Below are 23,866 nucleotides of genomic sequence, written 5' to 3'. Positions count from 1 at the left end.
CCATATCTTCACCTCAACATGGGACCAAAGGAGGCGCTTCAAAACTGGACATCCATTCTCAGTCACCAAACTAGGATTAATGCAGACTTTCTTCAACGCTTTTGAAAAGTCAACTCCAGCTCTTCTATCCTGGAAATTATTTTCACGCGTTAGAGCTTTGGGTGTCTTTTACGTGACATCAGATTCTCTGAGAATGAGACAGAGACAATGGCACAAGGGGCTATGAGTCTCATTTTATGTAAAGCTTGTTCGTGATAACTGGTGTCAGGTCATGATATCTGATTTCACACATTCAAACAACTGCAGAGTCTAAACCTTATAATGAGGCCTGAAGTGGTGAGACATGGGTGTTTGCGCTCCACTGGGTACTCATTGGGGTATCAAATCAAAGCCAAGTAATACTAGAATACTTCTTGAACATTCTGTGGAGAGGGGAGGATCAATTCAGTCTTGAGGGACTACCATCTGCCACCCTTGTATCTCACAATAAATAGTTTTCTTGATTTTTAAAAAAATTATTTACTTTTGGCTGTGCTGGGTGTTCACTGCTGCTCGGGCTTTCCTCTAGCTGTGGCTAGTGAGGGCTACTCTCTAGCTGCCATAGGCCAGCATCTCACTGTGGTGGCTTCTCTTTTTGTGGCGCCCAGGCTCAAGCGTGCATGGGCTTCTGTAGTTGCAGCACGTGGGCTCAGGATTTGTGGCCCCTAGGCTCTGGAGCACAGGCTCAACAGTGGTAGCACACCACCCCAGCTGCTCTGCGTCATGTGGCATCTTCCCGGACCAGGGATCGAACCCACGTCTCCTCCATCGGCTCACAGATTCTTTACCACCGAGCCACCAGGGAACCCCCTTGGTTTTTTGTTTTAATGTATTTATTTATTTATTTTTGGCTGCCTCCTGCCACATGTTGGATCTTAGTTCCCTGAACAGGGATCAAACCCATGTTCCCTGTATTGAAAGGTGGAGTCTTAACCACTCACAGTGGGCATTTTTAACACTACTGTGGTGTTGTTCATTTGCTTCAGTAATTTATTAATTTCTATTTCCTAACATTGCTGAAATCTATTCCCAGCTTTCCATCTCCACCAACGGTGCCCTAATTGTCTGGAAAATTACTAACAATTTTCTTACCATCAAAAATCAGTAAGCACACAACACTGTAAAGTAACTATGCTTCGATTTTTTAAATGGTTAAAAAGTCACACATAGGGGAAATCCTTGGCAGTCTAGTGAGTGTGATAGGGCTCTGCACTTCCACTGCAGGGACATGAGTTCGATCCCTGGTCAGGGAACTAAGATCCCAAATAAATAAATAAGTAAAAATAAAGTTTTTCTTAAAAAAAAATATGACTACAAACTTTCTTTTTAATCCCACACAAAAGAAACACATCAGTAGATAAAGACAAAAAAAAAACAGTAAATACATGAAAAGTCAAGCCACTGTGTGTCTGTCTGAGAAAATAACCTATAGTTATCCTCCCAGAAGGGCTTCCCTAGTGACTCAGTGGTAAAGAATTTGCCTGCAATGCAGGAGATGTACATTCAATCCCTGGGTCAGAAGATCCCCTAGAGAAGGCAATGGCAACCATTCCAGTATTCTTGCCTGGGAAATCCCATGGACAGAGGTGTCTGGCGGGATATGGTCCATGGAGTCACAGAGCCAGACTCAACTTAGAGACTAAACAATAAATACTCCTAGAGACTGCAGAAATGATCAAATCCAAAATATTAACTCAAAGATGCCCAGCACTGTTGCAGTTACCAGGAGTCCTCCAGTGAAACAAACAGCCCAAGGTCTCCACCTCCATGGGGTTCACATTCTGGAGTCCAGATGTTATAGCCATGCGTTCTGGCAAACAACTCACTCAGAAGGACGATGCAGACAGTGGAATGCAGTTTATTACAGCGGAGGGCCCAAGGCAGAGTCTCCTTTTAGCCAAGGACCCCGACCGACTTTTGTGAAAACCTTATATACCTTAAGTGTACTGCTCAAGCCCACATCCCCAGATTCCTTAAACCTAGCCTGGAAAGTGTTAAAGGGAGATACAATTAGGTTATAACCATGATTCACAATCAGAAGGGTCAGCTGGTTATACATTGTAGCCTACACCAATGGGTGCCATAAAGATTACAAAGGTGATTGCCTGCATAGGGGATTATTACATTCTTTTTGGCAACGGAAAATCCTGGTATGGAATCTGGTGTTTATCAGTCCGGGAGGCCAGTTCGGCTCTAGGTATTTTATCCCCACGGCTACCAGGCACATAGTCTAAAGCTCACTGAAAGTGCAAGATCGACTTTCCTTCTTTTTCCAGATGGAGTCAGCTCAGCCTGTTCCTCTCCTCGCTCACAGAGACTCTGAGCTTTCTGGAGCTGGGGCAGTTTCTTACTCATTTCTGAATCCCAGGCAACCGGCAGAGTGTGGCACTTCGGATGCTCTCAGTAGACATTTGCTAAAATAAGGAAGTGAATGCCTATTCCCTTTCTCTGTCACTGCTCTTTTTGTGTGCCTCTCTGCTTAGACACACTCTTTTGGCCAAAGGTAGTTTATAACTCTAATTCGAAAAGATGCATGTACCCCAGTGTTGCTAGCAGCACCATCTACAATATCCAAGATGTGGAAACAGCCCAAGTCCCTATCAAAAGACAATTGGATTAAAAGAATGTAGTACATACATATATGTGAGTACGTGTATATACAATATTACTCAGCCACTAAAAAAGAATGAAATAATGCCATTTTCAGCCATGTGAATGAACCTAGAGAATATTGTATTTGGTTGAGTAAGTCAGACAGAGAAAGACAAATACTGTATTATATCATTTATGTATAGAATCTAAAAAATAATGAAATATATATATAAATAATAAATCTAAAAAATAATGAAACTATATATAAAATAGAAGCAGGCTCACAGATACAGAAAGTAACTTTATAGTTACCAAAGGAGGAAGGGAGTGAGGAGGAATAAGTTAGGAGTATGGGATTAACAGATACAAGCAACTCTACATAAACTAGACTAGCAACAAGGAGTTACTGTATATCACAGGAAACCATATTCCATACCTCATAAGAACATTTAATCAGAAATAATCTGAAATATATATTATAGATACATGTAACTGAACCACTTTGCTATACATGGGAAACTAACACAATATTGTAAATCCACTATATTTCAATCAAAAAAAAAATCACAAAAGGGGCAGTTTCTGGTGGCTTTGTGGTTAGGATTCCAGACTTTCACTGCTATGACCTAGGTTCAGTCCCTGGTTAGGGATCTGGGATTTCACATGCCACACAGCCAAAATATATATTTAGCTTATAAGTGTCTGCTGGGAACATTAAAAGCAGCAATTTCTGCGCTGTTAGCATTTCATCAGCAGTAGAACCCACTGTGAAAAAACTCCCTTCAGTTACTTGGCTTTATATTCATAGTTTCCTGATTTTTGTTTAGGCGTTGTAACCAAAGATGAAACTGCAAAAAAAGATAAAGATTTTAAAGGAAAGGCCCAGAAACAAGTCCAGTTCAGTCCCGGGCAGACTACAGCCACGTGGAAAGTGAGAATTCTATCAGACTATGAATATGAGGCTTCAGAGACCTTCCAGATCATTCTGACAAACCCTGTCGAGGCTGTACTGGAGTTTCCAGAAGTGGCAACTGTGGAAATTGTGGACCCTGAAGACGGTACGTGATTCCTATTGGTACAATCTATTCATGGGTTCCTGGGTTCATTTCAGGTATTTATTCCTCCGCCAAGCTCCATACGCCACTGGACACATTCATATCACTTTGGATTTCAAATTCAGTAAACCACCTCAGTGCAGGAATTTTCTTTGTGTTTAGGATCTTTGTATATTCAGGGATACAAGAGAGTGAAACACAGGACTTTGCCAAGGTTACTTTAACAAATGCCCAAGTCCTCACTCTCAGTACTCTGCATACTCAGTATGGCACAGCTTTGACCCCAAATGGCTAATCCTCAGGGCTTGCTCCATCTTCTCACAATTTTCTGGGAGCTCCCCACCAGATCAGGTGGGGACCTCATATATCCCTCACTCTAGATGCGGCTGCTGGGAATCAGCCAACTGGTTCACCTTAGCGTGCATTCCACAAAGTTCTGTTATAGCTCTGCATAACAGTCTTGAATTCATCAGTTCATTATTGGTTCATTCATTCAGCAAATATCTCCCCAGAGAAATTAAAAAAGAAAAGTAATTAGCCAATGATTGTCACGTTTTTCCTGCTCCTTTTTGTGAAAGTAGAAAAATAGGCCCTAATAGAGGATTTTAGTGTTCACATCTGAATGTTAATTAGACATATCAATTATCATGAGAACTGAAAGAATTTGCGTATCCCCTAGAAGTGGGTGACTTAACTATCAGGAAGGAAGTCTTAGTTAAATGCCATAAGAATCGCTGAAGAATCCCCCCTATCAGCATGTCCCAAACTGCAGAGCAGAAAATAGAATACAATTTATACAATACGGTCAGTAAACTTTCCATGGACCAAAGAAATCTAGGAAGCTTTTCAAATATCTCCTTTGAAGCATCATAATTCACACTAGCTTATTAGGTTCCTGAGAAAACGCTTCTACAAAGAAATCTGTTTAAACTAATGCAACATTGCAAATAAATTATATCTCAATTAAAGTAAAAAAGAAATCTGTTTAACTTTGTTTAACCAGTTTTCTCAAATTAGAATATAGATATTTTTTTAATTTGTTGTACCCAAGAAATATCTTTTGAAATCTTTCAGTTCTAATTTTCTTGAAACACAGTTTGAGAAATACTGTTTTTCACGTGCTTGGCACTCCAGTAGACAAAAGTAGAAAACACTGCCCTCACCACCCAATGAAGAGGTATTTCATTAGTTTTGTGATTAAAAACACTTAAACACATTAATCAATTAAGAAAGCTGCATGTGAGGGTACATGCCAAAACCAGTGTTCTGAGCTAAGAAAGTAGAAAGATCACCACCATTTGCAACTATTAAGCTTTTTGTAGTAGGCAGGATTCCAGCTGAGGCTTGAAGAATAAAATGGGATTTGGATTCATAGATGGATAGGAGCAGGCTTTTCAGAATGGGAAAACAGAGAACATGACTAGATAACTGAGTCCCAGTGTATCAGTTTTTTTCACTTAACATTAATAACATTACTTTTAGCTTCTTCCATGATAACAGTCTTTTGAATCAAGAGGCGTCCAGACAGTAGAATACCACAGGGGGTTAAAATGGCAGAATGAAAACGATCACCTGTCTTTTCCCTCTGTAATCGGGACCAGTGTTTTCTAAAGACTGACACCAGTATCTGTTGAGATCATTTTAGGCAGGAAAATAAAGGAGAAAAAAATTAACATATGATAACTAGATAATTCAACATTGAATTCTGGGTAAACTTGTAGTGAAGTGAAGTGAAAGTCACCCAGTCATGTCCGACTCTTTGCGACCCTGTGGACTATTCAATCCGTGGAATTCTCCAGGCCAGAATACTCGAGTGGGTGGGGGATCTTCCCAACCCAGGGACTGAACTCAGATCTCCCGCATTGCAGGCAGATTCTTTACCTGAGCCACAAGGGAAGCCCAAACTCTTAGTAGTATTTTCAAAAGAAGAATGGATGGTGAACTACAGTATTTTTCCTCATGCATCCAATGTCAAGAGGAACAATTTGTTTATGTGCGTATGGCGCAGTGGTAAAGAATCCGCCTGCCAAGAGAGGCAGGATCGATCCCTGAGTCAGGAAGATCCCCTGGAGGAGGGCGTGGCAACCCTCTCCAGTACTCTGGCCTGGAGAATCCTATGGACAGAAGTGCCTGGTGGGCTACAGTCCATGAGGTCTCTAAGAGTCGGAGATGACTGAGCGGACTGAGCACTGTTTGTGTATATATAAATATATGTATATAATATAAATATATATGTATATATCATACAGAGGAGAGATTTCAGTCTATTAAATGCGGTTTGATTCAGAAAGTCACTTCAGTTCGCCACTTGACTCTATGAGTGGAAACAATCCACTTCAAATTTTTATTTTTTTAAAACAAACACATGTATTTCAACTATACATTGCATTCTTAATGAGAAGCCTTGGAAAACATTGAACAACCCCAAGAAAAATAGTACACATCAAGAAATGACCAGTATTCATACTCATATTGCCGCCACTGTTCTGATGATGCCTATGTGTGTGTTTTTACATCCCAAACTGCATGACAGAGAACGGTAATGTAACAGATGTGCACACACACACATCCAGCTCAGAAAATTTCAATGGGAATATTATTTTAAGAATTAAGAGCAATATGAGTAGCTTATTTTTCTCAGCCCTGTGTCTTACCCATGGTGTCTGCTTGATAAGTGTTGAATCAAATGTTTGCTGAATAAAGCAAAAACATTTCTTTACACTCATGAATAGATGACCTGATTGTTAAAAGCATTAAAAAAAAATTAAAAGTAAAACATGGAAATCTGTGATCTTTATTTAGAAAACCTAAAATGTGACGTCCAAAAAAGAAACCAAATTGCTGATATTCCTTCCCATTTCAGTGCTGGATAACCCTTTTAACATTTCAAAAGGAACCTCCTAAACTTAATTTCACTACCTCTCCAACTCCACTTAATGACAGATATTTCCTATTCTTACTATATTCCGTAGAGCTGGAATATATAGAGGTCAAGGTTATGTACATTTCCACTCGGGTTGAAATATCACCAGTATCACCAATCAAACTTAAGTCTTGCTAAAATGTTATCTATCCTCTTTTCTAGAATCGACAGTTTATATTCCAGAGGCAGAATACAAAATAGAGGAGGATGCTGGGGAGCTTTTGATTCCTGTAAGACGGTCTGGAGACATAAGCCAGGAACTCACGGTCATTTGCTCGACACATCAAGGTATGGGACTTTGCTGGTACTGATATCCAGGAATAGGGCCCTTAGCACAGGACTGCGGTGATGCTGGGAGTGGCTGGGTGGTGAGTCAAATGCTGGGGAGGACAGGGAAGCCTGGACCATTCACGGTGACTCCCGTGCAACCCCGTGAAGGTATCCTAACTCCTCTGCCCTGGTCTCCTAGATTAGGGATAAAATCGTATTCAAAATCAGAATTACATTGCACTACCATATGTAAAATAGATAGCCAGTGGAAGTGTGATGTAGGGTGCCAGACACCCAAAGCAGCTGCTCTGTGACAACCTGGAGAGATTGGGTGAGGAGGGAGGTGGGGGGTGGGCGTGGGGGTCCAGAATGTGGGGGACACATGTGTGCCTATGGCTAATGCATACTGGTGCATGGCAAAAACCATCACAATATTGCAAAGCAAAATAATTTTAAAAATAAGCCCCTCTGTTGTGAGATTTCCACGGTGCTCTAGTTGTTAAGACTCTGAGCTTCTAATGCCAGGGATGCAGGTTCGATTCCTGGTCAGGGAACTATTAATAAGATCCCATGTGCTGTAGAGCTACTAAGCCCATGGGCCACAAGCATAGAAGCCTGCTTATCACAGCAAAGACCCAGTGCAGCCGGTGATGATAACAGTAATAAAAAACTTCTGTTGTGACTACCCACAAAATTTTGTGAGGGTCAAATGAGACTAGTTTATATATGCTGGTGAAAAATATAGTAAGGATTCTTATTTTTAATAGTCATGTTTGCATCTTGGAGACAATGTGAAATAGTCTCTATATACTCAATCTCTTTCTTCTCCTTCCTCCAGCCCCACCAACAACTAAAAATGCCCCCCAATTATAATAGGCCACAATGCCCTATTCTTTCTGACCTCACCACTGCTATACAGTCAGAATGTAGCTGTGTCCACTCCCTAAAGGTCATGTTTCTAGCTCATTAGAATTATGTGATGGGCAAAAATGACGGAGCCACATGCAGATTCTATAAAAGTTAGCTACACTCTTCTGTACTCATGTCACTGCTGACATCAGATGTGTGCACGTTTTTCCCACACCAAATAATTCTCCGGTTTATGCAGACTCCGAGTGGGTGTTCTAAAATTCTATTCAATTCTGACACTATCTGCCCAGAGATAACAGAGAACCCACAGTTTAAGAACTCGGTCCCACAAGACTGCTCCCACTTCAGATGCCAAAAGCAAGTCCAAGTTGTCACCTGTGCTTCTAATTGATGGGGTATAAAGTGGAGGTTCCCACCACCTCTTCTTTGGGTCCAGTGATTTTCTAGAACAGCTAACATAACCCGGGAAAACAGATCACTTATTAGACTACAGGTTTATCAGAAAGGATGAGCTTCCCTGGTGGCTCAGACGGTAAAAAATCTGCCTACAGTACAGGAGACCTGGGTTTGTTTCCTGGGTCAGGAAGATCCTCTGGAGAAGGGAATGGCTACCCACTCCAGCATTCTTGCCTGGAGAATCCCATGGGCAGAGGAACCTCAGTACGGGGAGAAGGAAGAGACACATAAGCTAAGGAGGGTGGAAGGGACACAGAACTTTCACGTCCTCTGAGTAAGTCACCCTCCCAGCAATCTAGAAGCTCTCTGAACTCCTTGACTAGGACTATTTTATGGAGACTTCATTACTTAGGCATGATTGGTGATTAACTCAACCTCCAGCCCTTCCTCTCCCTGGAGGTCAGGGAGTGGGACTGAAAGTTACAACTGTCGCCTGGTTAGTTTCCCTGGCAACCAGTCCCCATCTGATGGCTCCCTGAGAGCACCAGCTACCAGTCATTGTTTGTTTTCAGTCACTAAGTCATGATTCTTTTGCCACTCCATGGATTGTAGCCTGCTAGGCTCCTCTGTCCACGGGATTTCCTAGGCCAGAATACACTGGAGTGGGTTGCTCTTTCCTTCTCCAGGGGATCTTCCTGACCCAGGGATTGAACCAATGTCTCCTGCATTGAAAGGCAGATTCTTTACTCCTGAGCCACAAGGTAAGCCCATTAGCATAGAGAAGGTACCTGGCTTCAAAGACTTAGGAGCTGCGTGTTAGGAAATGAGGACAAAATCCAAAACTTTATTATATCACAAGCTAATTTATTCAGAGTTCACCACAGCAAGAGGGTCAACCACCATCACTGCATTTGGCAGAGACTCAAAGGCAGGCATCACTTCATGCAAATAGACCGGGAAAAGTGGAAACAGTGACAGATTTCATTTTCTTGAATTTCAAAATCAATGTGGACGGTGACCGCAGCCATCAAATTAAAACACACTTGTTCCTTGCAAGAAAAGGTATGACAAGATTAGACAACATATTAAAAAGCAGAGACATCACTTTGCCAACAAAGTCCATACAGCGAAAGCTACAGTTTTTCCAGTAGTCATATACAGGTGTGAGTTGGGCCATAAAGAAGACTGAGTGCTGAAGAACAGATGCTTTTGAATTGTGGTGCTAGAGAAGACTCTTGATAATCTCCTGAACAGCAAGAAGATCAGAGCCAGAGACTCCTAAAGGAAATCAACTCTGAATATTCGTTGGAAGGACTGATGCTGAAGCTGAAGCTCAAATACTTTGACCACCTGTTGCAAAGAGCTGACTCATTGGAAAAGACCCTGATGCTGGGAAAGCCTGAAGGCAGGAGGAGAAGCGGGTGACAGAGGATGAGATGGTGGGATGGAATCACCGACTCAATGGACATAGGAGTTTGAGCAAGTTCCAGGAGATGGTGAAGGACAGAGGAGCCTTAGGGGTTGAACAGCCGTAATGGCAAAGGCAGGCAGAGGAGTGGGAAGCTTTATAGTGAAGAAAGGGTGTGCCCTGATTAGACGCTGTCATCTTGGATAAACTGGAGGCAGCCTGTGGATGGACAGGGGAGCATAGTTGGCTTTCTCTGGTTGCTCCCAAATTGGAAGCCAGGCATGAATCAGAAAAGCTGGGGGTTATTGATTAAGTTCTGACAGTTTGGGATAAATGATTAATAGCGGTTGCGGTTTGACACTGAAGTGACTTAGCAGCAGCTAGTTGCTGCAGGTTGTGTGTCAGAGTTCTATTTTTATACATGATCTGACCTTCCATATGTCCAGGCTGTCAGAATCTATGCTTACACTCGCTAAACACTTGACAACACACAGCATAGCCACAACAATAAACAATTATCTATCTAAAATACAGGGACTTCCCTTTGGCTCATACAGTAAAGAATCTGCCTGCAATGCAGGAGACCCAGCTTCGATCCCTGGGTTGGGAAGATCCCCTGAAGAAGGGAAAGGCAACCCAATACAGTATTCTGGCCTGGAGAATCCCATGGACAGAGGAGCCTAATAGGCTACAGTCCACGGGGTTCACAAAAAGTTGCACATAACTGAGAAACTAACACTGCTGGTGTCTAAAATATCAGTGGTGCCAAAGTTGAGAAGAGAAATAGGAATGAATTCTCCTCTGCCCCAGGGGACAGGGGATTGGGCAGTAAGTCAGGAATTCATTTTGAAATACCAGCTGTTACTGAAAGAGTGAGGTGGAGTCCGGGTGCTTGTCACTCAAAAGCCGCAAGACAAGTCAGGTCGGTGGAAGAGAAAGTTTGCTTTATTTCAGATGCTGGCAACTGGGGTGGATGGATGGCAGACATCTGTCCAAAGGCCTGCTCTGCCCCAACTGGTGTCCAGAGTGACAAGAGCTTTTATAGACAGACAGAGGGGGCTACCTGCAGAAATAGCCAGTCAGCTCTGACAGTCATCTTCAGACTGGTTGTTGGTGGTCTGACCAGCATCATCTTGACTGTTTAAGGCACAGTTAATCTTCAGTTCCAGGATCTGTTTGTTCCCATTTCTTGAGGCCAGTTCTCAGAATTGTGGCAGCTTATGTCATGAGTACAGTCTGGTCATCGTGTAGTCAGCTTCTTCACCCTGGTGTTCTAATATGTAAGACCATTGATAGGCTACGGCTCAAACTATTGTCTATGCCCTTGAGAAAGATCCAAAGGCCCCTGACTATGCTTCATGACCTCATCCTTGATATTCTGTCTGCTTTGACTGTTTTCCTTTGTTTCTGCATTTCTCACCTCTCCGATTACGTTTATTTATTTATTTTTTTGACTTAAGTTTTCCTCAGATAAAAGGCAGGTAAAGGACATGGTGGGGAGGTAAGGACCATAGGGTCCTGCACTGTTTCATGACTATTACGTTATTGCATAGGACATAACCAAATACAAGGACAAGGCCTTGTAGCACGATGTTCATGTTTGGCTATATTTAGAGTTGGGAAGTCCTGTAATCTGCTCCCCTTGCAAAGGCACCAGATATGCCAACTACCTGTACCTTCAGCAACTCAAGTTTTGTTGCTGTTGTTCAGCTGCTAAGTTGTGTCCAATTCTCTGCAACCCCATGGACTGCAGCATGCCAGGCTTCCCCATCCTTCACTATCTCCCAGAGTTTTCCCAAATTCATGTCCATTGAGTTGGTGATGCCATCCAACCATCTCATCCTCTGCCACCGCTTTTCCTCTTGCCCTCAATCTCACCCCGCATCCAGTCTTTTCCAATGAGTTGGCGTTTCACATCAGGTGGCTAACGTATTGGAGCTTTAGCATCAGTCCTTCCAATGAATATTCAGGGTTGCTTTATTTTAGGATTGACTGGTTTGATCTCCTTGCTATCCAAGGGACTCTCAAGAGTCTTCTCCAGCACCACAGTTCAAAAGCATCAATTCTTTGGTGCTCAGCTTTCTTTATGGTTCAACTCTCACATCCATACATGACTACTGGAAAACCCATAGCTTGACTATATGGATCTTTATTGGCAAAGTAATGTCTCTACTTTTTAATATGCTGTTTAGGCTTGTCATAGCTTTCCTTGCAAAAAGCAAGTGTCTTTTAATTTTGTGGCTGCAATCACAAGCCACAGTGATTTCGGAGCCCAGGAAAATGAAATCTGTCACTGTTACCATTGTTTCCCCATCTATTTGCCCCCATGAATTGATGGGATTGGATGCCATGATCTTGGTTTTTTGAAGTTGAGTTTTTAGCCAACTTTTTCATTCTTCTCTTTCACCCTCATCAAGAGACTCTTTAGTTCTTCTTCACTTTCTGTCATTGAATTGTTATCATCTGCATATCTGAGATTGTTGATAAATCTCCCAGCAATCTTGATTCCAGCTTGTGAATCATGCAGCCTGGCATTTCACAGGACATACTCTGCACAGACGTTAACTAAGCAGGGTGACAATACACAGCCTTGTCATACTACTTTCCCAATTTGGAATCACTCAATTGTTCCATGTCCTGTTCTAACTGTTCTTTCTTGGTCTCCATATAGGTTTCTCAGGAGACAAGTAAGGTGGTCTGGTATTCCCATCTCTTTAAGAATTTTCCACAGTTTTTTGTGACTCACACAGTCAAAGCTTTAGTGTAATCAATGAAGCAAAAGTAGGTGTTTTTCTGCAACTCCCTTGCTTTCCCCATGATCCAACAAATGCTGGCAATTTCATCTCTGGTTTCTCCGCCTCTTTGAAACCCAGCTTGTACATCTGGAAGTTCTCGGTTATGCACTGTTAAAGCCTATCCTGAAGAATTTTGAGCTTAACCTTGCTAGCATGTGAAATGAGTGCAATTGCCCCGTAGTTTGAACATTCCTTGACATGTTCCTTGGCATTCCTTTGAGACTGGAATGAAAACTGAGCTTTTCTAGTCCTGTAGCTACTGCTGAGTTTTCCAAATTTGCTGGTGTATTGAATGCAGCACTTTAACAGCATCATCTTTTAGGATTTTAAATAGCTCAGCTGGAATTCCATTACTTCCAGTAGCTTTGTTTGTAGTAATGCTTCCTAAGGCCCACTTGACTTCACACTCCAGGATGACTCAACTTCTTCCCTGGTTTTACCCCATGTGGGAAAAGCAGCAAGAAGAAAAACAAGGTGAGGTAGTCCTTGAGGACTTCTTAGCTAGTTGATCCCCAGAAGAACGTGCCAGCCCTCTCTCCCACGTCCACACAGAGCTTTAGTTGGAGTCTTTGCAGAGGAACAAGGGCCTGGATCTTTGGGGCCGTGGCCACAGGTGGGCGGAGCCACTGATGGAGGAAGTGCTCTCATCCTCTGCTCAGGATTCCTGCTGGGCTACTTCCGGTACTGGTGGCATATTTTCTGTCCCCAAGCAGAGTGTCTGGAGGACAATGATTCTATGCATGGGAGAAATAAAGTGATAAACAATCCAATTTGGAAGATGGTATATAATTGCTAAAATGGGAGAGGCCACCCCTCTGCCTCTGGAAAGAGCTACCCTGTGGAATGACAAGCAGAGGAAATAGAGAGCTCAAAAGGTCTGACAGTGTGATATGGAGATGTCTCCACCTCAAGTGGGAAAAGTTACACCCAAACTCACCTCCCGGCAAGGGCATTAGGTTCAAAAGAGCTGGTGTTCCAGAAAACTCCCTGCATAGCTGACACACGCAGCTCAGACTGCTTGGCCCCTGAGCTTTACCCTTTGATTCCTCACACTAAGGATTGTTCTCGTTCTCATGCTTGCAGCAAAAAGTTTAAAGAGAGGCAGTATGACAGAGTCAGAGTCCTTACCTAGAGTATGAAACCAGGGCGTGCACAGTCGCATCCTGATTCTTCTACACCTCTGTGAGATTATAAGACAGCAAAAACTTGTACAATTTGCATGTGCATTCAAGCAGCATTGTGGTATTCGTCGTCACCTACTCTCCATAGATGCTTAAATATCTCAGTACATAAAAGTTTAATTTGGTTATTTAATCCTTTCTGAAAGTCTTGCTAAAATAAATGCTTACCAATTACTTATTCTCATGAATAAAATAAGTATAAGCTGATGTGTAAACAGTTGAATGGAAAGCAGACTCATTCTTTGTACATTAATAATAATTTACGGATGCTAAACATGTATTCCACTTACAAGCAGGTGAAAGAAGTAACTAGTTTTATGCTCTGATTTCACGGGAACCGCAAGGTCCCAAAATGTCATGTGTCCTCAGACAATGATGTAGAGGTATTATATTAAAAAAAAAAAAAAAAACGGTTGGCAGAGGAAAAGGGCTAGAGGAATAAATTGTCCCTCATTGGCTATGTTGGAAAAGGACATGCAAATTAGACACTTCCTAGCCCTGTATTATTCTCAAGATAAATGTCATCTGTCTTTTTCTTCTCATTAGTCACTTTCTTATTAGGAAATTGTTCTTTATTGGAAAGACAGCCAATGAAGAGCAAACCACAGGATGTAAAACCAAGAGAACAGGAACAGTATTGAATCATCCTGTGGTTTTGGTCAACCCCAAGTCAAACATGCTGAGGCTTTTAAATAATCAGCTTTATCCAGTTGAAAGGGATGGTGTGGTCAGCCACAGTCATGTGTCACCCCACTTCTCTGATTGGTTGTTTCTCTGGGTAAAGTTAAGGAGGAGATGAAAAGCAGTTTCCAAGCACATTCAGCAAAAGACTTTCTTTTTTCTTTCCTTTAAAAAAAATCTGTTTATTTATTTGGTCATAGTTGTGTATGTTAAGTTAGAGAAGTTTTACTTTGCACCTCAGAGGAGTTCTTTGGATGATTTAAAAGCTCCTTGACTCTAGGTCTACTGAGGGTAAATGCTCTTGCATATCAAAACATGTCTTTATTTCAACCTCACTCTTGAAACTCTAGATTGACAGTTACTATCTCAAAGCACTTTGAAGTTATTATTCCATTGTCTTCCAGCTTCCATCGTCTTGTCAAGAAGTCTGCTCTTAGTCTGAAAGTCATCTTTGTAATGAACTATCTTTTCTGTGCATTTAAGTTATTTCTCACATGATTTGATCTGAATCTGTGGAAGATCTGGGGACTTTCCTTGAAGAAGTTTTTCTCCAAGGAGGATTTGCATTGCCTCTCCTGGCATCTGAGAACAATGTTGACCCAGAAACACTCTTGCTCCCCTGCATCCTGAACCAGATCCCAGAGTCTCAGGCTCAGCTCCCTGATGGGCCACAGCCCAGTCTCCCTTCAGTGTCGACTCTGACTTCCAGCTAGAGTGGGATTTGCTTCTCTAGCTATAGAGGGGTTAGGGCTCGGTGGTTTTAGGATATTATTTTTGTTTTGTTTTCCCCTTTGATGATTTCTCTTACTTCCTATGAGCCCAGAAAAGATGGAGTAATTAGTTCTTCTAGATATTTTGTAGTGGGAGAGCATCTCAGAATACCTAGCCAGCCAAATTGCTGGGAACAGAAGTCTCAAAGACTCTTCTAGATAGACAGTCCCACGCTGCTCCAACCCTGTCCCCCTCCCCCAAGTCATGGACCTTTCTAGGCATGAAATGAACTGTGCCGGGGGCTTCTGACACTGTCTGATTTAATCAGGAATTAGATGCTGTGCTTTTAAAGAAAGGTGATTTCTTGTCTCACTGCCCTATTAAAAATACATATTAAAGGAAATTTGTATGCTTAAAAGAATGTATCATGTATAATCAAGAAGGTATAATCAAGTAATATAATAAGACAAAGTGGGGAAGTTAAAAAATGCTCTAATCGGAAGATGAATCTTTGACTCCTGGACAAGACACTGGGGTGTTCTCTGCCTTAGTTTCTTCATTGATAAAATGCCCTGCATGCTTAGTCACTCAGTCATGTCCAACTCTTTAGGACCCTTCAGACTGTAGCCCACCAGACTTCCCCGTCCATGGGATTCTCCAGCCAAGAATGCTGGAGTGGGTTGCCATTTCCTCCTCCAGGGGATCTTCCCGACCCAGGGACCGAACCCATTTCTCCTGCATGTCCTGCATTGGCAGGTGGATTCTTTGCTACCAGAGCCACCTGGGAAGCTTCCCTTACAGCTTGAGAGCCAGCTGCTAAAGTGTCTTTATGAAAGCAACTTGGAAATGACACCTCAGTACTCCTTGGAGACTCTATTTAAGGGATTTGTCCAGATCATAGCGAGAGACCTCAGTGTATATCTCAAGTCACATTTTATGTTTTGGAAACAAAACTTTCTCCTCTAACTCTTGGGGATTCTTAACTTGCTATCAATAAAATAGAGCCTTTTTTATAACTAAAATAAATACCAGTATTCCATGTTCTTGACTGTTCCATGCTGCTGCTGCTAAGTTGCTTCAGTCGTGTCCGACTCTGTGCGACCCCACAGATGGCAGCCCACCAGGCTCCCCCGTCCCTGGGATTCTCCAGGCAAGAACACTGGAGTGGGTTGCCATTTCCTTCTCCAATGCATGAAAGTGAAAAGTGAAAGTGAAGTCGCTCAGTCGTGTCCGACTCTCAGTGACCCCATGGACCGCTGCCAAAGCACAGGCTGGCCCTGGAAGTTCCTCACCAAGTGATAATCCCCCTTGTAAGCCATCCATTTCTAACAGTTTCTCTCTCTGCCCTAGCCAATATGTTTTATGCTCATTGATTTTTCCAGCTCTAATCTTTTCTAGGTTCCTGGAACAACAAACCAGTTAATTTGTTGCTTCCTATTAATTCTAAAATTTGTTCCATTGAAAAATCATCCTGAGACACTTTGTGAGTCAGTGCTCTTCTGGGCAAGTCCTCTGAAGTCAATTTGGAAACAATTCTTATGTTTTAACAAGCTATATTTATATGTATAGTGCACGCTCATAGACATCAACTTGTACGTGTGTTGATTCATATTAGCAAGAAGAAGGTGGATATTGGCGTCAGCATGTATATATGCATTTACCTTAGCTATAAGCAAGACAGACCCTTGCAGGACCTCGAATGTCCCATCTAGAAGCTCACTGTCATATCCCCATTGCTTCTTGTTAAGAAGTGTGATGGGAAATAACTGTGCTTTACAAAAATCGCTTATTTGATATATTGAGTTTTTTTTTTCTTAAATGGGTGTTTCCAGTTTTGATATTGGATTGTAAGAGTTCACTGTATATTCTGGTGTCAGAGTCTCCCCACTCACTCCCTCTCCCCACACACAGCATGTGGGATCTTAATTTCCCAGCCAAAATTCAAAACTGTGCCCCCTGCAGCAGAAGCATGGAGTCTTAACCACTGGACCACCAAGGAAGTCCCTATAGAGTTATTTTAAAGAGTCTTTGTCTCCTAAAACTGTTCTGTCTAAATGATTTCAATTACTGTGACTACTCTTTACTCTTTTAGCTCTATACTTGTGTGTTACTATGTTTTTAACACCAAAAAAAAAAAAAATGCATTAAATTGCGCTGTTGGTGGGATTGTGACATGATATCTAATTGCTATGGAAAACACTACAAAGGGGCCTCAAAAAATTAAAAATAGACCTACCATATGGCTTCCCTGATAGCTCAGTTGGTAAAGAATCTGCCTTCAATGCAGGAGATCCCAATTTGATTCCTGGGTCAGGAAGATCTGCTGGAGAAGGGTTAGGCTACCCACTCCAGTATTCCTGGGCTTCCCTTGTGGCTCAGCTGGTAAAGAAATCCACCTGCAATGTGGGAGACCAGGGTTTGATCCGTGGGTTGGGAAGATCCTCTAGAGAAGGGAAAGGCTACCCACTCCAGTATTCTGGCCTGGAGAATTCCATGGACTGTATAATCCATGGGGTCCTGAGAGTCGGACACAATCGAATGACTTTCACTTTCATGGTCCAACAATCCTACATCCAGGTGAGTGAAAATTGCTCAGTCGTGTCTGACTCTTTGCAACCCCATGGCCTACACCATACAGTCCATGGAGTTCTCCAGGCCAGAATACTGGAGGGAATATATATTCCCTTCTCCAGGGGATCTTCCCAAACCAAGGATCAAACCCAGTCTCCCATGCTTTAGGTGGATTCTTTACCAGCTGAGCCACCAGGGAAACCCAACATATACCTATACAACCAGGTATATATCCAGAAAAATTAAAAGCAAGGTCACAATATATTTGCACCTGTGTTTGTAGCAACATTATTCATAATAACCAAGAGGTTAAACCACCCAAGTATCCCTGACTGGATGAATGGATAAACAAAATGTGGTATATCCATGTGATGAAACTTTGTTCAACCTTAAGAAAGAAGGAAGATTCTTGCAATATAGATGAAACTGGAGGACATTATGCTAAGTGAAATAAGCCAGTAACAAAAAGACAAGTACTGTAAGATTCCACTTAACTGAAGTACCCAGAGTAGACAGATTCATAGAGACAAAATGTAGAAAGGTGGCTGCCAGAGACAGGGCAGGAAGGAGGGGCGAAGTATTTAATGGGTACATACTTTCAGGTTTTTTGTAAGATGAAAAAAGGTATGAAGATCTGTTCAATAACATGAACAGATACACTTAAGAATAGTTAAGACGGTACATTTAGGTTATATTTATTTTATCACAAGGAAAATAATGCACTCGATCCCAGAAACCCCAGTCCTAAGTATTTACTCAAGAGAAATAAACATGACATACTGACTCAAAAACCTGAATTTGAATATCCGTGGCAGCGTTATTCAGAATAGCTAAAAAACTGGGAACTAACCTAAATTATCAACCGGTAAATGGAAAAACAAATTGTGATGTAGCCACACGATAGAGAACCCTATTCAAGAGTAAGAAGGAACAAAATCCTGACACACTGATGAATCTTAAATGCATTATGCTAAATGAAACAAATCAGATGCAAAAGACTAATAACTGCGTGATTTTACTTACACGGAATTCTCATAAAGCAAATAAATCTGTAGTGACAAGAAAATGGATGAGTGGTTTCCAGGGCTTGGAGACAAGGAAGAAGATGGATTACCAGAGGTACATGTGTTGGTGGATAAAAAATGTTCTATACTACGCTTGTGGTAATGGTTGCATGATTATATGTATTTGTTAAAACTCATCAAATAGTGCATTTAAATTAGGGAATCTTGACATGTATAAATTACTATAATTAAAATTTTAAATGCACTGTCTCTAAACTGAAATTCAGTCAATCTTATATTCTTTATAAAATAGCAAGTAATTCCATGGCTATATTTTAGTATCACACAAAGAACTCTACCTAGGGCGTGAGGGTCAGAGTACTGAGATGTGACTCATTGGAAAAGACCCTGATGGTGGGAAAAAATGAGGGCAAGAGAAGAGGGAGGCAACAGAGTACGAGATGGTTGGATGGCATCACTGACTCAATGAATAAGAGTTTGAGCAAACTCAGGGAGAGAGTGAAGGACAGGGAAGCCTGGCATGCTACAGTTCATGGAGTTGCAAAATCAGACACAACTTAGAGACGGAACGTGAGTGACAACTTAAGCTGCCACGGGAAGGGTAGGGGAGGTAGCAAATCCATGCATTATCATGGTATAGATTCTCTGGTCATAATTTATCTGTTCTTCAGTCTTCCAGTCTATAATATGAACAAATTAAGCTAAACCACCCTATGATCCCTCAGTTTATTTAGTCCCTAATCTAAACAAAACTTATTCAGTATATATCCTTTTCAAAGATCCTGATGCTGGGAAAGACTGAGGGCAGGAAGAGAAAGGAGCGACAAAGGATGAGACAGTTGGATGGGATTACCGACTTAATGGACGTGAGTTTGAGCAAAACTCTGGAAGATGTTGAAGGACAGGGAAGCCTGGCATGCTGCAGTCCATGTGGTCACAAAGAGTCGGACATGACTGAGCAACTGAACAGCAACAACAGTTCAAAGACCACTAACTGTGAATCGCGCCAAAATACCCGGGGCTGTTTTCAAAGTCTTCTAATTACCATATTAATATTCATGACTGTAAGAGACAGTTCAGTTCAGTTCAGTTGCTCAGTCGTGTCCAATTCTTTACAACCCCATGAATCGCAGCACGCCAGGCCTTCCTGTCCATCACCAACTCCTGGAGTTCACCCAGACTCACATCCATCGAGTCCGTGATGCCATCCAGCCATCTCATCCTCTGTCGTCCCCTTCCCCTCCTGCCCCCAATCCCTTCCAGCATCAGAGTCTTTTCCAATCAGTCAACTCTTCGCATGAGGTGACCAAAGTACTGGAGTTTCAGGTTTAGCATTATTCCTTCCAAAGAAATCCCAGGGTTGATCTCCTTCAGAATGGACTGGCTGGATCTCTTTGCAGTCCAAGGGACTCTCAAGAGTCTTCTCCAACACCACAGATCAAAAGCATCAATTCTTTGGCACTCAGCCTTCTACACAGTCCAACTCTCACATCCATACATGACCACAGGTAAAACCATAGCTTTGACTAGATGGACCTCAGTCAGCAAAGTAATGTCTCTGCTTTTGAATATACTATCTAGGTTGGTCATAACTTTTCTTCCAAGGAGTAAGCGTCTTTTAATTTCATGGCTGCAGTCACCATCTGCAGTGCTTTTGGAGCCCCAAACAATAAAGTCTGACACTGTTTCCACTGTTTCCCCATCTATTTCCCATGAAGTGATGGGACCAGATGCCATGATCTTAGTTTTCTGAATGTTGAGCTTTATGCCAACTATTTCACTCTCCTCTTTCACTTTCATCAAGAGGCTTTTTAGCTCCTCTTCACTTTCTGCCATCAGGGTGGTGTCATCTGCATATCTGAGATTATTGATATTTCTCCCGGCAATCTTGATTCCAGCTTGTGTTTCTTCCAGTCCAGTGTTTCTCATGATGTACTCTGCATAGAAGTTAAATAAGCAGGGTGACGATATACAGCCTTGACATACTCCTTTTCCTATTTGGAACCAGTCTGTTGTTCCATGTCCAGTTCTAACAGTTGCTTCCTGACCTGCATACAGATTTCTCAAGGGGCAGGTTAGGTGGTCTTGTATTCCCTTCTCTTTCAGAATTTTCCGCAGTTTATTGTGAAACACACAGTCAAAGGCTTGGCATAGTCAATCAAGCAGAAATAGATGTTTTTCTGGAACTCTCTTGCTTTTTCGATGATCCAGCAGATGTTGGCAGTTTGATCTCTGGTTCCTCTGCCTTTTCTAAAACCAGCTTGAACATCAGGAAGTTCACCGTTCACATATTGTTGAAGCCTGGCTTGGAGAATTTTGGGCATTACTTTACTAGCATGTGAGATGAGTGCAATTGTTCGGTAGTTTGAGCATTCTTTGGCATTGCCTTTTTTGGGATTGGAATGAAAACTAACCTTTTCCAGTCCTGCGGCCACTGCTGAGTTTTCCAAATTTGCTGGCATATTGAGTGCAGCACTTTCACAGCATCATCTTTCAGGATTTGAAATAGCTCCACTGGAATTCCATCACCTCCACTAGCTTTGTTCGTAGTGATGCTTTCGAAGGCCCACTTGACTTCGCATTCCAAGATGTCTGGCTCTAGATTAGTGATCACACCATTGTGATTATCCGGGTCGTGAAGATCTTTTTTGTACAGTTCTTCTGTGTGTTCTTGCCATCTTCTGCTTCTGTTAGGTCCATACCATTTCTGCCCTTTATCAAGCCCATCTTTGCATGAAATGTTCCCTTGGTATCTCTAATTTTCTTCAAGAGATCTCTAGTCTTTCCCATTCTGTGGTTTTCCTCTATTTCTTTGCATTGATCGCTGAAGAAGGCTTTCTTGTCTCTTCTTGCTATTCTTTGGAACTCTGCATTCAGATACTTATATCTTTCCTTTTCTCCTTTGCTTTTCGCCTCTCTTCTTTTCACAGCTATTTGTAAGGCCTCCCCAGACAGCCATTTTGCTTTTTTGCATTTCTTTTCCATGGGGATGGTCTTCATCCCTGTCTCCTGTACAACGTCACGAACCTCATTCCATAGTTCATCAGGCACTCTATCTATCAGATCTAGGCCCTTAAATCTATTTCTCACTTCCACTGTATAATCATAAGGGATTTGATTTAGGTCATACCTGAATGGTCTAGCGGTTTTCTGTACTTTCTTCAATTTAAGTCTGAATTTGGCAATAAGGAGTTCATGATCTGAGCCACAATCAGCTCCTGGTCTTGTTTTTGCTGACTGTATAGAGCTTCTCCATCTTTGGCTGCAAAGAATATAATCAATCTGATTTTGGTGTTGACCATCTGTTGATGTCCATGTGTAGAGTCTTCTCTTGTGTTGTTGGAAGAGAGTGTTTGCTATGACCAGTGCTTTTTCTTGGCAAAACTCTATTAGTCTTTGCCCTGCTTTATTCTGCATTCCAAGGCCAAATTTGCCTGTTACTGCAGGTGTATCTTGACTTTCTACTTTTGCATTCCAGTCCTGTATAATGAAAAGGACATCCTTTTTGGGTGTTAGTTCTAAAAGGTCTTGTAGGTCTTCATAGAACCATTCAACTTCAGCTTCTTCAGCGTTACTGCTTGGGGCATAGACTTGGATTACAGTGATATTGAATGGTTTGCCTTGGAAACTGACAGAGATCATTCTGTCATTTTTGAGACTGCATCCAAGTACTGCATTTCGGACTTTTGTTGACCATGATGGCTACTCATGAGAGACAAGTAAGAGACAAGTGTGCCTTATAATTCAGAGAGCTGTTATTTTTAAAATGCCATTTCCTGGTGGCTCAGACAATAAAGAATCTGCGTGCAATGCAGGAGTCCTGGATTCAATCCATGGGTCAGGAAGATCCCCTGGAGAAGGGAATGGTTACCCCAAGAATACCCAGTATTCTCGCCTGGAGAATTCCACGGACGAAGGAGTCTGGCGGGCTACAGTCTAACACCAGTCAAACACGACAGCAACTATTCTCATTCTCTATTATCTAAAAATAGTTTGAAGACCCCATGGGGAACAGGTTACCTGCTTAGAATTGTTTCTTCTTACTTGCTCTGTTCTATTTCCTGTTTACATAGGCTCTGCCATAGGCACCATTTCTTCTGCAGAGTTATCCTTCTCTGACTACATCTCACGTCCAAAAGACCACACCAGCATCCTCCACTTTGACGAGGATGAGGCTGAGAACACCTGCCGGGTCGTGATCATCAATGACTCTCTTTATGAAGAGGAAGAATCCTTCAGCATTTCACTGAGCCTGCCAAAGGGAGGACATCTGGGGGCCAAATTCCCCACCGCCAAGGTGATTATTCTGGCTGATCGTGATGATGGTAAGCCTATTTTCTGTTTTCCACTCTTGGTTATGGCTGCTTTCTTCTCATCCTTTCCCTCAACAGTTGAAAGATAAATCAAGCTCAAGTGACCTATGAAAGAAATTGTTGATGTTGCTCCCTCTCTAACACCTCTGAGTGGCTTTTCAGATACATAATTATCACCAATACCGAGAACAAGGCAGCGATGCAGAAAGATTAAACATTTGTGTGTGAGTGTGTTAAATTATTTTTAAAAAGCACATCCCAAGCAAGTGACCTAAGACTTTAAGGAAGCCAAGAAGAGGACCTAGGTTAAATGTCTGATCACTCAACCAGGACTGCCCCACAGGACACTCATCTTAGCAGTCCAAGGAGCCTCCCTCCCAACAATAGGAACATGAGGTCTACAAGTGGTACAAGGGTGCCATGAAGCTCCCATGTGTGGCCATCCAGATCTCTTTTCCCAGCCCTACCCGCCTGGGAGTTTGGCTCTAGTCCCAGCTGAAGCACAGAGACAGGAAAGAATAGGATGCTCTTCACTCCTCAAAACCAACCCCTCCCAACCCCCGACTCCCAATACCAAGCCCAGTATTACTTTCTTACTAATTGCTCTTTCTACAAGAGACACTTTTAAGAGAAAATATTGATAAAGACAAGGCCAGCATCTGACTATTTTATTATGAGTCTCAAATTTGATTGACCACTTCATCTCTCAAATATACCTCTGTCAGGATTTGAGTGGCTGTGAGTTGCTGTGTTCAGATCTAAATAGGATCAGACTGGGCAGCTATCACAGACTCAAAATTTGTGTGAATGCATAGATACAGTGCAGGGCTTCCGTGAAACTGAGAGCCATGTCAAGAGATAAACCAGACACAAGAGAAGACTCTACACATGGACATCAACAGATGGTCAACACCAAAATCAGATTGATTATATTCTTTGCAGCCAAAGATGGAGAAGCTCTATACAGTCAGCAAAAACAAGACCAGGAGCTGATTGTGGCTCAGGTCATGAACTCCTTATTGCCAAATTCAGACTT

The 23,866-nt window shown here is 42.1% G+C and overlaps 1 protein-coding gene across 1 annotated transcript in view; it reads left to right on the top strand.

The window, feature by feature from the left end:
• The window catches only part of FREM3 (FRAS1 related extracellular matrix 3), a 99,461-nt gene that overhangs the window by 57,803 nt on the left and 17,792 nt on the right, over nucleotides 1-23,866 (top strand). Inside the window, exons 4-6 of the mRNA XM_005691247.2 lie at nucleotides 3,459-3,689; nucleotides 6,772-6,897; nucleotides 22,591-22,842. Of these exons, the coding sequence (XP_005691304.2) occupies nucleotides 3,459-3,689; nucleotides 6,772-6,897; nucleotides 22,591-22,842 (609 nt within the window). The remainder of the gene's footprint in view (nucleotides 1-3,458; nucleotides 3,690-6,771; nucleotides 6,898-22,590; nucleotides 22,843-23,866) is intronic.

The sequence above is a fragment of the Capra hircus genome, chromosome 17 (assembly GCF_001704415.2).
Source record: "Capra hircus breed San Clemente chromosome 17, ASM170441v1, whole genome shotgun sequence".
Lineage (NCBI taxonomy): Eukaryota > Metazoa > Chordata > Mammalia > Artiodactyla > Bovidae > Capra > Capra hircus.
The sequence above is the reverse complement of the archived record's forward strand: the minus strand, read 5'-3'. Positions and strand labels throughout refer to the sequence as shown.